We start from the raw sequence: 16,037 nt of genomic DNA, 5'->3' as shown, positions 1-16,037 counted from the left end.
AGTCTAAGAGTGGTTGGAAGCTTGCCACAAATAATCATGTTTCCAAGTAAAGTTCTAGCCCAAAGGCTCTGGAACCCAGATTCCTCTCTCTCTTAATGACATTATGCATGTGAATGTCTGAATTCTAACACAATCTGGCATCATAACTTTTGGTGAAAATTGTGAAAAATTGAAGTACCTGTTGGAAAATAGGTGACATTCTTTTCCTATGCAATGTATGCATTTGTTACAGATACATAAAGAAGGCAGATAAAAAAAAAAACTTACCTTGTATTAAGGGAAGATAGAGATGATACTGATCAATCTCTCCACTAAAAACAGCAAAAGCCTGTCGCTTTAACAACATTGCTTTTTGCTCAGAGCTTGGGTACAGTTTTAAGGCGCTGCTCTGCATATCTATAACAGATAGGAATTATTTTCATCACAATTAACAAGTAGTCCTTATCTGTGGTACGTAAGAAATAATTATTATGCTTTGAAGTCTTTTTAAAAGAAAAACTCTATTAAGGTCTACCACATAGAACAGTAAAATCGGTGTTGATCCAGATCTGCTCAGACTAGCAGGCAAATAAGGTGAAAGAAGCACTGCAACTCCAATGAGGCTGTCCAGTATTTTAAGCCCCTGTTTCCACCCTTGTGTGTGCAAATCTCACTCTTTTCAGTCATGTAAATCCACAAAGGAGTAATGTCAAAGCTCTAAGACTTGCTGAGAAAACACTGAGATAGCTGGCAAGTTTAAAAAACACATACAGTTATTAAAAAAGAAAAAAATGTAAGAATTAGTCCGGCTTTGTATCCCTTCAGCCATTCTTTTATAAGATCTGAATGAGAGACTGAAGCATACTCTTTCTTTCAGACCTCCAGGCAAACTTAATGGTCTTAGTCTGCCCCTTCCCCAGAGGTTATTCTTCTACACTCTCAAGCCTGAATAGGAGGTCAAAACACCTTGCTCAAAGGTCTGCTGTGCTGGTGCACTACATTCCTACAGCTCTGTGCCATTATACAGGCAGGTGTAAAGCCAGTCAGTCTCCTAGCTGTCTGACAAGGTCATGCATGCTAGAGCAATTTAAAATTATGGCAAAATATACTTATAGAAGCTCAACATGAACACTTACGGAGAGAAAATACTTACTGAAATATTACAGAGAGTTAATTTAGCATAGGCTTTAGCTATGAATAAATTTGGCAACATAATTACAGATGTGGCATAGTCTGCAGTTTACTGATAACTTAGTATATTAAAAATGCACCTAATAGCTCAAAAGGAAATGAATTTCAAATTAACGTAGAATTAAGTTATCAGCAGCTGATACTCACTCATCAAATCCTTAAACATAGTTTTCTCATGTGTTAGAAGATGATCAATAATGGATCTCCAACTGAATAACATATAAAAGGAATCAGATAATCAGATAATCAGACAGATTCATCGCAGATGGATTCATTGTGGAAAAGATTCTGGTCAAACATTTCATACAAGGAAACAGTTTCCAAACCATATTCAATATGCAGACTTTTAAGTGGTTTGAACACATACTACATTCTATGCTCTTTGGCTCTATTGTATGCAATTCCCAAATTACTAAGGGGAAATCAGCATAAAACAAGTTTATTCTTCTGCACAATAATGCAAATGTAAGTACTTCTAAGATATTTAGTAGAATTAGTTGTTGGGTCCTATTTTTAACATTATTACATTCTGTAGTAAAGTACAAAACAGACTTTTTTCAATGTTAGTTCATTCTCTTTTAAAGCCTTTCTTTGTAAATTCAGAACAAAATCACAGAGTACTACAATCTCATGCCTTACTGAGTGCATGAAGTGTCCATTTGGAAAAAAGCTGGATCCATATATAGCTCAAGAACTTCTTTTTTCCAGGCTCGCTTGGTATAGGCATATCCACTCAATGAGCTTAGCAACTGAGCACCAGCACGAAAGCTGGGAATGTTGTAGGCACTGGGGAAAAGAACAATAATGATAAAAATATGTATTTTTTTTTTAATTAAACATATGTAGCCAGAAAGTAAACTGGGTTTCCCAGAAATTCAGGACGAATTCTCTCAGTAATAGGCTATGTCTATGTTAGCTCATAACTCAGTGCAGTAAGAAATCAGTAGATTAAAGCAGTTTGTGAGAAGCTCCTCCCATTTCCAGTGTACCTCATTTGCAGAATTAATTTCAGATTAAATATATTGCAGCACAGCACTGCCTGTCTCCCCTATAGATACAGTTCAAAACTTTCTGAAAAGGAATTTTCCTACAGGCTTTTGCATCTTTGTCAGCATGCCCCTCTATAAGGCGCCACACTGTAGATTTGTCTGTCACTCAGATGACACTCGTGTGTATGAAGTCTCACACATAAGCTCTAGTGTTGCTGCTCTGTGCCCTATCCCACTCTGAATTTGGACAACGTGCTCTGTGAAGCACAGCTGGGGAGCAGTGCGGGGCTTACGCCTAAAGCAGCAGGAGCAAGGTGAGAAGGACCCAGCATGAACTGATGCCCGTCTTCTGACACTTTGGTTTCCACAAGGACACAGAGCCAAACAGCTTCCTGGGAATCCTCGCTACAATGACTGCTTCGTCCATGGCTGAACAGAGGTTTCAGGCCTGGGGTAAGAGCTCAGACTAGCAGGAATGTGTTGTCCTTAAGACATGGGAAGAATAGCCAGTGGGTGCATAAATTTGGATGAGAAGGGGTGCTGTTGAGGTTGTCACGAGCTGGCACCACGCCCTCACACAAGATTTCAGCAGTCCCTACACATTCAAGAGGAAAGCTACTGCCTTTTTTTTGAGCTCTGCAACTCAACTCCTGCGAATCTGGGAAGGGCAGAGGCATGCAGATGGTCTTGAAGGTTATTTTCTAACTGCTGAGCAGCATGTGCGAGTGACATCTACAGAATCATTTAGGCCATCTGTGGGGGAATCACTGATGTGGACCCCACACTCCCATTCAATGCCCATCCTACAGTGGTTATGGCTGCATAAATTGCAAGGACTGCTGGCCTTGCCAGGGCGACACTGGAGAACCATCAAGGGAGAACTGTAGGCATCTCAGCAACTTAATCGGGACTCCTGCTGTCCATTTCTTCTGAACAGTCTCAGGTTGAAAGGGATGTTAGTATCTTCTTTGCAAGAAAAACTAAGCTGTTTGAATTTCCATTTACATCGCAGAAGCTGCCACTTATCCCCTGCACCAGTTCACAAGGCCACATCTTGACAGCAATGGTGCCCATGACAGTTTTAATCATGCCATTTCCACACTTGAGGCAAAGATGGAATGAGTGGCTTGCAGCCATTGCAAGCTGGCAGGCCCAGCACAGCAGCAAGATGTCAGCACTTCCAGGAACCAATTCAGTGGTGGCTGTGTGCAGGGTTCACCATGCCTGCTGCAAATGCTGGGCACACTGAATGCATGCCTGGCATGGTGTATGCCCCAGTCAACAAGGGTGACAAACATACCATACATGAAGGAGCTGACTGACTTGGGGAGGGGGGAAGCAGGCTGAAAACATTGTAGTAGCTTCAATGGAAAATGCACCAACATGACAATTAGAAAGGAACAGCTTCCCAGAATTTCTCTGTACTGTTTTTGATCCGCCACTCTTGAGAGCGTGGAATGTCATAGCCTGATACACCCTGAGGCATGCTGGCTTTACTTGCTCACTCCCCAGTGATGCACCACCCCTCATACTTTTTAGGCATCCTTGGTTACTCTGATTATGGCTCCTTGACCCTCTATGCCCTTTTTAGCTCTTTATAGCATACTGGCTAGTGGTTTTGACTGATACCTAAATAACTGTTGGGACAATCCCCCTACCCCTTTTTTCCTGAGCTGTGGTTGATGCTCTCCCAAACCTTAGTATAAACTCATCTGTTCAGGAAAACATAGCAGCCAGGAGAAGGGGAAACTTAATAACGGCTACCACAGCAGTAGCTGCAACTCAGGAAAATAGGACTGGCAAGGAACGGGGTGGGTTGCTTGCTGCCACGCAGCAGAGAGCTGCTAGAGAAAGGAGGACTTGGTTTCTAGGATATCTGTAAGCAGCAGCTGGGAGAATGAAGGGGAGGGAAACATGAGGCAGGACCAACTGTCAAGGTCCTGGAGACTGGAAAGGAAACCTCCATGCAAGGAAACTTTTTCCTCTCCTTCCTCCTGCCACTATAAGAAAAGTGCTATACTGTACAGCTGTCAGAGGATATCACTCATCTCTCCTACTCCTATGCTTCTAGCTGAAAAACTAGGCAGGGTTTTGAGACAGACTGCAACCTTCCCATCTCATGATGACCTCCCCAGTGCCTTGCTGTCACATCCCACAGCCTAGCCCCATTGCCCAACATAAAGACAAAGGGGAGCTTTAAGGAAAGGCCAAAAACCTAGAGAGGAGGAACACCTGTAGCTATACAGGAACTGACCAGCACATAGATCAAACAGCAAAATGCTTCAGTGTCTGGGCAAAACATGGCTCATACCTTATATGGAATGGGAAAGCAGGGGAGAGGAAGGACAACACTAATTATGTTCTCTTGTGGGCCAGTGGAGCCTATAGGAAGACAATTTTACAAATTTGGCTAATGTGGCCCAACTAGCACACTTGTGGGAGAGAAGAAGGGAGGAGAGGCCCTTACAGCTTCCATGTCGACAGAGCCTCTTGCTGCACCTCACCCTTCCAACCTGACTGGTGCATGTGGGTACTGACTGCCCACACACCAGCCATGAAAGAGTGCTGAGGTCAGCCCTCAGTAGCAGGCACAGCTTCTTCCTCCAGCAAGTTGCCTAGTAATTACAGCCAGGGAATACCCACAGGCCAGACCTTCTGTGGGGGCTGCCACTCCCACCTCTTCAGAACCTCCTGCTCCTGAGTGTTGCTGGCCTGGTATCAAGTGGGCCATGTCAGCCCTGCTGAGTATCCTGTAGGAGACTTTCTACCATGTTTCTATTTCTTCCTCCCTCTGCAGCGCTGTTTTGGCCTTTGGGTGCTCCAAGATAGCCCCTTGGTGTGCATATTGCCTCCTGCCCACAGCTGTGTGGGAACAAGATGGAGGGACATCCACTGCAACTCCCTCCTCAGAGGACTCTATGGAGAAGAACCCATCAGTTCCCAAGTGTCTGAAGATACATGGTTGTCTCTTGCCTGTGGCCCTCCCCCTCCTAGCTTCCAGTTTTCTTCAAGGAGCACAGGAAAAGGCCTTTGAGCACAAGAGGGTCGCCTGTCAGTGTACTCTGAACGTGCTCCAGGCTGTGCCCAGACTGAAGGCCTGTGCTTCAAGGGGGTGCACACAACACCATGGGCTGCCTTTCCACCTGCAGTCAATACCCAGGATGCCTGCTAACACAGAAGTCTGCTGGATAAGGCTGGGCATGTCATGGGTTCAATGCTCTGTTAGCAGCAACAGCATGTCAGCAAATGTGACAGTATCCCTTTGACCCCTCCAGCCCTGAGAGACATGTGGCCCCAAGTGACTGCCTGCAGCCAGCTGTCTGCCACAATCAGGAATGAGGGCAGTGCTGCACCTTGTGCACTGTCAAACCAGTGTCTCATGGGCAAGATTGTATTACTGCTGCTCACTGCAAATAGCTGGTGAAGTTGGGAAACTTGAGCTTATTTGTATGTAAAGGGGAAATGAGCTTCACCATGAACTCTCAGTCCTCAGTAGCTCCCCAATTACCAACTGCTTTGTGTTCAGAATAAACAACTCTTTATTGTGGCTGCAAGGCAGGGACAGGACTGGAGCATTGCTGCCATGACCGGGCTATCAGTCTGTAACTGCCTGATTTGGGGAGGGAAAGGGACTGGCAGTAGGCTCTTACTACAGAAGCCCAGGAGGGAGTTTTATTATGACAATGTGTTGTGCACACAGTTGACCCAATGCCTGGCCCGAGACATCCACACAGACAGGATGTGCAGTTTCTGACACAAGTGATTGATACATGGAAGATTTCTCTCACATATCACAGTCCCAGGGCAACTACTTTTAAAGACAAAGCAGCCCTTGTGGTCAAAGCTGTGAGGTATGTGGTTCTCTGCTGCTTTGAACAAAATGCCACAATTTCTGATGAAATTAAGGCATTCATTAAATAACAGAATTAATTTGCTAGCAAAGCTACCATGAAAATGAGTGTAGAGAAGCTGTACACATACCTGGGTTTTAACTGACAGCTGTGCTCAGGCCAGCTCTGGGATAGAAAGGGGTCCATGGATAAAAAGTGTCCCTAGATGTGCCCTTGCTCAGATCTTCCTGTGGACTCCAGGGACAACATGCACTCCTCTAGATACTACTGCACAGTGACCCTCAGACTTGAGCTGAAACAGGCTAGAGGCTTGCCTCTGTGCTCCTATTTGAAGATTTCTTCTAGCTCTCTGTAATAGGCACATATCTGCTGTGCTGCTCATCTCTGATTGCTGTCCTGGTCTTCATCCAGACTACCATCAAACTCTTGGCTACTTTCACAGTAGCTTTGTTTCCTTGTTGCCCTTCTTTCCCAAGAGGCAGAAAAGGCAGGTGTCAAAATGACAAAAATTGAAAAGCAATGATAGTGAAGGGCAATGAAAGCTATAGTATTAAGCAGAGGGGAAAAGCAACAGGGCTGGTGAAGTTGGGAGTGTTTACATGTCAGAAGTGTGGAAGGATGAGGAAGGAGAAGCAGACAGTTATCAATTGCAAGGAAGAACTGAGAGCCTACAGTGGAAGACAAGCTTATTTGGCCCACAGCACAAGAACAGCTTCAGGATGCCCCAGGTTTGAGTGCCTTCTATTGGCCCATGTGAGGTAGGTACACTCTAGACATCCTCATGGCAGCATGGTCAGGAACTAGTAAGCTCTCTTTGGTCACGTTTGTAGAGGAGCTTCTGTCTTAGTTTTCTCCAAAAGGATTTTAGTCTGAGCAACAAAACTGCTTGGAGAACTGAATCAACTTTTCATAAATGGAGACAATTCAGGGGATTCACTTCAAAATCACATTACTGCTCTGACAGATCATTAATGTAAACACAATCATCAAGTATTATCCTGAATTCTGGTCATCCATTATAGGAGACAGAACAGTCAGGAAAACCACTCTAAAAGCATAAAAACACGACTCATTTCAAAACACAGCAATATTCCTATGACTCTCCTGACCTCCAACAGCTCTGTCTCTTCAGCAGAATGCAGATTCAAAGTGGACAGTCAGCCCTCTCACTGGGAGCTGCAGCACTGACAATTCTCTAGACACAAATCGTGATTTAGGAGCTCAACTGTCTTTCAGGGCAGTTGTTCTGCAAATGTTCAGTAGGGCAGAGTTGAGAGATTGCTCTTAGCTGTCTATGCTGAAAAGAGTTCTGGCATTATTAGCATTAACTTCCTGGATATGCTAGAACATTCCCAAAAGGAAAGGTTTCTATTATCCCACTGTGGAGAATGACTCATCATTCAAGATGCAAGATCACCAGACAACTAAGGCACAGAGAATACAGCTTAGAACAGCTGACAGTCTCAGTGACTTCACATCTGAGTAGCTTTTCAAAATATTTATTACAAACTCTTACCAGCAAGGAGTTCTCATTACCTGTGCTCCTTCAGTTGGGAGGTGTATGTTTGTAGGCAGCAAGGAGAGGGAGAAGAGTAATCCCAGAGGTTTATTTTAGCCTACTGTGTCTAGTTCCCTAGACCTTTGACAGTGAGTGGAGAGAAAAACTCTTCTGGAGTGTGATTCAGCAGTTTCCTTTGGGCACAAGAGATTACAGGGCTAAGGCTCATAAAGGAAGTTTCCCTTTCTTGGGGAAAACTTACATTTGATAATGAAACTACTGAAATTTTTTTCTAGAGCAAAAGGTCATCTTTATGATATAGGAAGGGGAAAATATGCTTTTCTGTCTCATACAGTTAATGATTAAATTAGAAAATTATTTACATGAGGTTTTGTATCTCCAGTCTCCAACCCTAACAGTTCCCCTTAACTGTTAAACACTCCTGAACGGAAGGAAAAGATAGCAAAGCCAAGTCTTACGGTGTGCTCAAAAATCAGATTTAAGAAAAATCACGAGAGAGAAATCACCTGTGGTTGCGTAGATAAGGAAATACATAATAAAGCAAACGTGAAATCAATGGCACAGCTTTCTCCTTCTCATCGCTCCGGTAAACCATGTCCAAGAGAGAAGCAAGAACCTTAAAAATGAAAAGAATGTTTCATTAAACCTACAGTAGGTATTTCTGACAAAAGGGCAGAGCATGCTATATTTCAGAATAGATATTCATCATCAGAGGACATCTCACTAAAGATTTAAGCTCCCATTTAATCTAATGGGAAAATCTAATGTATTTCCCTGCTCAACAATAGAATCAATAACCACCCCATAGATGAGAGCAGCAACTACAAAACTGGTTCCTACTTACTTCTGCAAGGAGTGAAAGAGCTTGGACACTGTATATTGAAGGAGCAGAGGCAGAAACCATTGAAGATGGTGTCACTGATGTATCTATAAGAGGCAAAATCATTTAGTTCGCACTTCAGACAAAGCATGTTTAAACTTTGCTGTTTGCTAGTTTTCTTCCTAAATAGAACTGTTATTTGCATATCCATATTACAATGAAGTGCTTCTGGGGATCTTGCCAGGATGACATACCTCACACCCCATGCTGTTCTTTCCCATGTATTGCATGCATCTGCAGCGAGTTTTCTTCTGTATTATACACAATTTGCAGATATTTATTAACCCTGCTTAGGCTGGCACTGTTAGTGGAAGACAATGCCTATTTTCCACTTTACTTTTTGTCTGAATTACTTCCTTCTCACAAAGACTACACACCTTATACTTTTATATATACTTTTATACTTATACTTTATATATCTTTTTTATATAACTTTTTAAATATAACTTTTTAATATACTTATACTTTATATACTTATATTTTTATATATACTTTTATATATAAACACCTTATACTTTTCAGTGAACTTAAAGTGGCACATAGAAAGTAGCAGAAAATCAGACAAAACCATGTTACCATTCACATCTTCAATGTTGAACTCATCTGGTGAAATCTGAGGTTGAGCTTTCACTTCTAAATTCCGGCTCAGCCAGCTAGTCTGTTCCAGAGAAGAACCAGCAATGGTCCCTACAGCCTCCAAGATTTTTTGGGTAACCTCCTATAACATAAGCAGACAATCTGGCATCAGAAGAAAGCTGTCATCACCTGGTCAATCCAATAAAGTCACTTTTACATGGAACTTGGCAGGATGTTCAAAAGTAGGCACTTTTATCCATACCTTAGAAACATAAATACATCTCTGATCTGTGCTCTCAAGATAACAAACTACTGCTCACTTCAAATAAAAGTGGACAAGAAAACAGAAAGCAGGAAAAACATTAGGTTAGATTACTATGGAGATTTTAGTCATGATTTTGCACACAAGCCATTACCACTAATATAGTATCTATTCAGCATCTGTCCCATTACACTGTATATACATTAGCTGTCACCTGTCCAAGACATCATCTGACTTGTTCAGCCCTTCAGAAATGGCATACCAATGCCTGTATTGTTTTGAACACTGTTTGTTTTCAGAAAATGCAGCTATCCTCCTTTTTCTTCCTTTTATCCTTGGGGACCATTAAGTCAGATAGAACGCTCAGTTTTATTTTCTGGGAATCCATTTGACCATATTTCAGCCTTTCTACCAGTGTTAAGCAAGTCATAGCATCAAACTATATGCAGTACTTCATATTTCAACACATTGCATTCTCAGTGAAATAAAAAACTGGTCACTTTAAGGAAAGGAAGTCCCAAGTATCCAGCTAAAAGCAGAGGTCATTGTGAAGAGGCCGTAAGATGGCAAAACAGTCTTTTTATTGTCATTGTCATTTTACTGGCCAGTCTCTGAAGCAGAAGTGGAGATCTGTTTTCTCTGTTGGCATACAAAAGTACCATAACCAAAACACTGTCTCACCTCATAGCATTATGTCAGCTCTGAGCCAATACTGCACACATGTGGGTAGTGCTTAAGCTGTTCTGGTGAAAGCATGATCAGTAAGAGAATCCTATTCTCCACCCCTTCTTTACATAAAAGGTGAGCTGATAGTCATTTACATGGCCAAGCTCAGCTATGAGCTTTAAGGATAACTATGCTACTAATTTCCCTAGACAGTTTTGAGGTTTCAGTACTTACACATATATGTACTTCTCACATTTGCATTATAATTTAAACTGAGAAAAATCATAAAAATACCCAGAGAAAACAGCTTTGAACACTCCATAGCTACCACTGATTTCATATATTTTTGGCAAAATTTTGTTAGAGACATTCTGTGCATCAAGTCTCTTGTATTTGAGTCTCTCATATTTATCAGGCCTAAGCCACAACATTTGGATGCACATTCACATGTTCTCAAAGCACAGGTGAATTCAGATACAAAGTACGGATCACGCCATCTCCACTTTTACTTAGATGTACAGTACTAGATTAATGAACTGAAAGAAAGAGGTATACATGTATACACTGTACCTGTAAGTCTTTTTGGTCTTTTTTGTTTTCTAGAGTAGGTGTTCTAGTCACAAAGTCATTCAGAATACTGTGGGAAAATAATTCACTCCAAGTTAGTAACTGGACAGGTCTACTGAATGCACCTATAAACCTTATTCTCTCTTATGTTGTACCTGAGAAGCAAAAAGTGTCCAGGAGGAGCCAAGTTCAACTGCGCAGACTCCTTCAGAAGTCCTAATAGGGACTGGAAGTTATCCTGCAAGGCTGAGACAGGCAGTCTGCAAACACCAAAAAAACCAACCAAGTCTGAAGCTAGGATTCAGGGACCTCTTCCTCACCCCAAACACACACACACAAAATGCAGAAGACCCACAACCCACACACATAACTCGGTGACCCTAAAAGCTTCCACCAAGGCTAGTCTTTTAATCCTGTCCCTTCCTAACTGATCCAACAGTGTGGCAAATATCTGGCAGCACAGGCACTATGCATACATCAGTACATGCTAGCAGCATGTGCAATATGCCAACTGGCACTGTAAAACGGGCGAGTCTTCAAGGGGAATAAAAGGAATAAAGCTTAGCTAACCCCTCCATTGCACGCGAGCTTACTTTTTCTCTCTCTGGAAGTCGCATACCATATATTGTATAGCCTCCTGTATTCCAAGGCTGCCATATGAGAAAAGCCAATTACATGAAGAGAAGTTTTGATCAAAGGACTATTGCCCCTAAGCCATCCAACTCCTTACGTTTCCAGCGCACACTGCATTCATACCAATTCTATTGTATCTTTCTGAAAAGACTGGAAGTAAGATTTAGCATTCTCTATCCATTCCTCCGGCAACAGAGTGGATAAGGGGAGAGAAATATTGTAAGAACCTACACAAGTGTCTTGCTGATGAGATGAACTGCTTGAAGTATGCTGCTCACTATTAGTGTGAAATAAGACTTTCAGACTGGCATTATCAATAGATCAATAGAACATAATGACACAACCCAGTTATTTTGTGAGTATCTGTCACTTAGTAATGAAGTGGCAATGACCACTTCCAGCATAAAGGTGTTCTGTGCCATAGCACCACGAAGATCAAAGTAAAACTAAAACAGTAACACTAACTGTTACCCTAACATTTAGAGTAAAACAGAAAATCCTTTTCTATAATGACTGAATTACCTTTGAATGAAAGCATAACTGAACTGCAGCGCCGGAATATCTACAAGAGAAGACTTCTGAAAGATAAAAGCATGAATGCAATTATTCACCCTCAAATAAAAGACCAAGTTGTTGAGTACTTGTGTTAGATGGAGAAGGCTAGATGCTTTCTTAGATGCCATTTGTACTCGCAACAGGTGACCAACTATGATACAACCACCTATACAGCAGTATGAGGGAGTACAGAGCTTTTAAACAGAGGACCCTAGTACAGAAGCAGTCACATTACTTCTGAATGTCCAGTACAGTTTTCCAGAGCTGAAGGAGCTCCTACAAGGGCATGCATGGCAGCAAAACTGTCTTCTGTGAAAGCCAGTCAGAAAATAGCAGAGTCAACGTGGAAAAATTTCTAACAGTTCAGCTAAGGGCAAGGAGACAGAATGGCGTCACGGAGCTTTATATTCGCAGTAGCTTTATGAAACTTTGCGATCATCTTCAGTACTGGAGGACTCCACAGCTTTTCATTAGCAGCAACTTCTCTAGCAAAATATTCTGAAGAACCTACTTACTTTGAATGGATCTGAACACAGAAACCTACAGTCTGGAAAACATAACTTATTGAGGAACAGAAGTGATGCACACTTTTTAAAAAATACCTTTCCTTCTAACAGTATTTAAAAGATGCATTGAAATAGAACAAGAATAGAATACATTAAGAAAATTGAATTGTTATCTTGGCAGTTACCTCTTCGCCTTTGATTTGTGATGGCTTCTTGACTACTTCTTTGACTAGCTGTAATATAGTGTCAGTTTTCAATGTGTTAAGTGCACATATCAAGTCCACAAGAACAAGCTGAGATGCACTAGCTGCAGGAACAATCTAACAAAAAAAAGAAACACAAAAAACCCACCCATACCCTCAGTCAGATACATTACTGTACCAGGCAAAACATGAAGTTGAAAAACAGCTTTTTGTGCGACTAATCAGATATCAACACATATGCAAAACTTAAGTTAGACAAGTTAAATCAACCATGCAACGATTTTCCATATCAGGACCTTCTCCAACACCTTCATCAAAGCAATTTCAGCGTGCCCAAGTGAAAGCACGAGAGAAAGTGTCCTACTCAGAAACTACGCTCGGTTCCAGGGAATACTATGTCTTAAATCTTTCTGTGGAAGTGGAGCTGATCCAAAATCTTTACAGTAAAACTGGCAAATCATAGTCCTAAGATTATAATCCAATATTGAAGAAAAAGTGGCTATTAGTGTTGGACTTGAACTGCCACACTGTCCTTTTTATTTGATTACTTCTTTTGGTTTATTTGTAGTCCTGATACTTTGTAGAATTACGTATTAATAAGAACACTTTACAAGTGACAAAGGCAAGCCACTGAAGATTCTAAAGAAGTTAAGAACAAGACCAGAGTTTAGAAATGGTCATATAAATTTAGTTTTTCAATTTAAAAGCAAATGTTAAGTGTGCATTTCTTCTTTAGTGTCACCTTTATTTTACTTTGATTCCTATGAGGTTTCTTGCTGTTCCATACTGTTGCAATTGCTGCCATCAACTGGATTCCAAGTTGTGCTGTCAGTGGATTCAGGAAGTCCAATATTTTAGTTTTTAATGTCTACAGAGGGGAGGAAAAAATGATTTGTCATTGCTAAACCTTGTAAGGCAAAAGCTGAGTCATAATTTTTTTAAATTATTTTTCCTTTTCTAAAGATATTCAGAAAAGACAACTACAGCAAAAGAATCTCTTTATATGCTTGGTAGTCAGGCTACTTTTGATAATTTGCTCATGAGTTAGTGTCCTTCCTTATACCCCTTGGAAAACAAACTGCAAACAGCAAAACTAACTTCTTGTTGTGGTATATTATCTCTTCTCCTCCAAGTATTTTTCACTATTACAACTTACCAACATCTAATGGAAAGAAGGAATAATCTAGTATTTTTATTCCATCAGGTGTTTATATATTTAATATTTAGATAGAATAATATGCAGACTACTTAAATGAGCAAAGAAAGCTGTTCAGTAATGAACAGAAAGTTAAAAAAAATCTCAAAGAAGGAAAAGGATTTGAAGGATGTAAAAGATGGGAGCTTAGAATAGAGTCTCAATGATCTAAGAGAAATTAAGAATCTTAACTCTTCTTTAGGAAACTATGTTTATAAAATGATTGAAACATCCTTCCTTTTACAATTTACTATGTATTTCAATACATTTTGATGCCTTTTGTAAGAATTAAAATTTGTAAATTAAAGACCAAACTGGATGTTTTCAGACACGGACTATTACTCAGATGCTTAATGGCTCTGAGACAACTTGTTTATGGAAAACTAATTTTATGATTTTATTAGGAATCATTAGAAAAGGAAAAAAACACAGAACTGAACTACTATTATACATACTAATCTAAATGTAAACAACTGCAGTTGTTCATTAACACCATGATTTTCTCTCCACTGACTTTAAATGAAGAGATTAAATTCCATGAAATAAAATTACCAAGAAAAATCAAGAAGTCGGTATTATATGGCAATATCATTCACAAAAAGCAGAACTTTCATATGTGGGGACCACAGTTCTGCTCAGTTGTGCTTTACTGCTTGTTGAAGGTGCAGACAACTCAGGAGAGGCTGCCTCTACAGCAGCTGTTAATGGAAGCTCTCAGAAATAGTGAAGCCAAACAGGTCAGCTAGGGGTCCAGACAGGTAGAAGGAACAAGGCAAACCTGCTTTTGTAGGCAGGTACTGCACAACTCTGTAGCTTCTAAGAGTTCCTCAAAAACTCTTTATGCCATAATATTGTTTTGAGGATGGCAAAACTATTCCTGTGAACTCCACGTAAAATGCCCGGGTGAGGGAAGGGATGGTAAGGAAGACGAGACACACAGCAGTTTAAAATAACTCCTACTTTGGTTGCTTTAAAGTAGACTGAAGAAGAGCCTTTAGTTGTTCCAAAGAAGTCAGTTGGCCTTTTTTGAGAGTCTTCCCTCTTTATAATGCTCCAAAGAAGAGACATGGTGTTAATGATACGAGGCAATTCTTCCAAAATGGCGTTCCTCGCGTTTCTCAGGTTTGCGGGTTCAGCTACACAGGATGACTACAAAAACAAAAGTATGAATATTAAAATACTTTATATAATGCACTGCAGAATCATTGTTCCTTTTCTGTAATTAGGAGAATCTTTCATAATGGCAGCTTTAAAAATAATTAATTCAACTGTTCTATTTCTGAATTATACTGCTACTATAAGAGTTTTCTGATCACTATTTTGGCATAGAGAGAATCACTTTGCTGAGAAATTGTGTATTAGGATAATATCCCCTTCTTATGCTACTGGGACCCCCCCTCCAAAAAAAAAAAAAAAAAAAAAAAAAGTAGAGAAAGCATGTTATCAACATATGCCTGACTCAAAAGGAAACAGAAGACAGTTATTGACAGACCAACTGTAAAGAAGCTGCACAAGGTTAATATTTGCATAACTGAGATCATCTTAAACTTCTTATGCTTAAAACTAACCTTGCTTGCTTCAAGTCAAAAATGAAGTTCAGTCCCATTCTCTTATACATTCACTTAGTTCTCTTCTTTTGGTATGCAATTAGGCTTCTCTAGGGCTACCTTTCTTGTACAAACTCCCCCTCACTACTTATATCCACCTCTGAGCAATACATGCATGCACACTTTGATGAACTTGTGCAAAGTTGCTGAGTGAGTGGTGGGCATTAAGCAGTTACCTTTTTAGTTTGATTAGGGTGATCCAGAAGGCAGAAGTGACCAATGGTTGTCAGACCTTCCAAAAGGGTTAATGGGTAATCAGGTGTAACATTTTCTCTTTTAGAAGTTAAGCTTTAGAGAATAAGAAAAAAAAAGCTTAACAGGCCAGGAGGTTATCATCTCCAATAGAGATCTATTTCTATTCAACAGTTAAAGGAATATTGGAAAGACCAGACAGTAATACCAAAACAGAGGATTCAGAAACTATGCTTGGATAACCTCATTTCCTTGTCTAGATCTTTTAAAATATTATTCTCCATGCCGCCAGAAATCTTCAACATCCACGTATTTTTTCCATACTCCTTTTTCTTACTGCCTGTCCTAGAGAGTAATGCTGTATTTTTCTTCTCCAGGGTCTCTCTCCCCAGTAGGTCCTCCAAAACACCAAGCCTTTTCAAAACCAGGAACTTCTTTTCACCCGGATGGCAGGCAGAAGGGGGCAGGAAGTATCACAGCATTCTTGCTGCTGATCCCCTTTCCTCCCTCATCCAACTGCAATGAGTCTTACTGCAAAAACACTCCCTCCACCTCAGCCTGGGGCAAGGGATAGACACCTGTGTAAGCAACAGGGTTTGAGGATCAAACTCTGGGAGCCATGGCGCTAAACAGAATAAGTTAATGTGTACTACTCTGTAATAAGGG

At 40.7% G+C, this 16,037-nt stretch overlaps 1 protein-coding gene across 3 annotated transcripts in view; it reads right to left on the bottom strand.

Annotated features, from left to right (window-relative positions):
• Window positions 1-16,037, bottom strand: part of DOP1B (DOP1 leucine zipper like protein B) — a 55,975-nt gene that overhangs the window by 6,420 nt on the left and 33,518 nt on the right. For all 3 annotated transcript variants that reach the window (XM_026121534.2, XM_026121532.2, XM_026121533.2), the window contains 13 exons: window positions 15,356-15,467; window positions 14,533-14,721; window positions 13,120-13,245; window positions 12,360-12,494; window positions 11,636-11,691; window positions 10,636-10,740; window positions 10,484-10,550; window positions 8,986-9,127; window positions 8,374-8,456; window positions 8,036-8,145; window positions 1,810-1,956; window positions 1,318-1,379; window positions 268-396 (listed from right to left, as the gene is read on the bottom strand). In XM_026121534.2, coding sequence (XP_025977319.2) covers window positions 268-396; window positions 1,318-1,379; window positions 1,810-1,956; window positions 8,036-8,145; window positions 8,374-8,456; window positions 8,986-9,127; window positions 10,484-10,550; window positions 10,636-10,740; window positions 11,636-11,691; window positions 12,360-12,494; window positions 13,120-13,245; window positions 14,533-14,721; window positions 15,356-15,467 — 1,463 coding nt within the window. The remainder of the gene's footprint in view (window positions 1-267; window positions 397-1,317; window positions 1,380-1,809; window positions 1,957-8,035; window positions 8,146-8,373; window positions 8,457-8,985; window positions 9,128-10,483; window positions 10,551-10,635; window positions 10,741-11,635; window positions 11,692-12,359; window positions 12,495-13,119; window positions 13,246-14,532; window positions 14,722-15,355; window positions 15,468-16,037) is intronic.

This window comes from Dromaius novaehollandiae, chromosome 1, assembly GCF_036370855.1.
Source record: "Dromaius novaehollandiae isolate bDroNov1 chromosome 1, bDroNov1.hap1, whole genome shotgun sequence".
Classification (NCBI taxonomy): domain Eukaryota; kingdom Metazoa; phylum Chordata; class Aves; order Casuariiformes; family Dromaiidae; genus Dromaius; species Dromaius novaehollandiae.
This window is presented reverse-complemented; position numbering and strand designations above follow the sequence as displayed.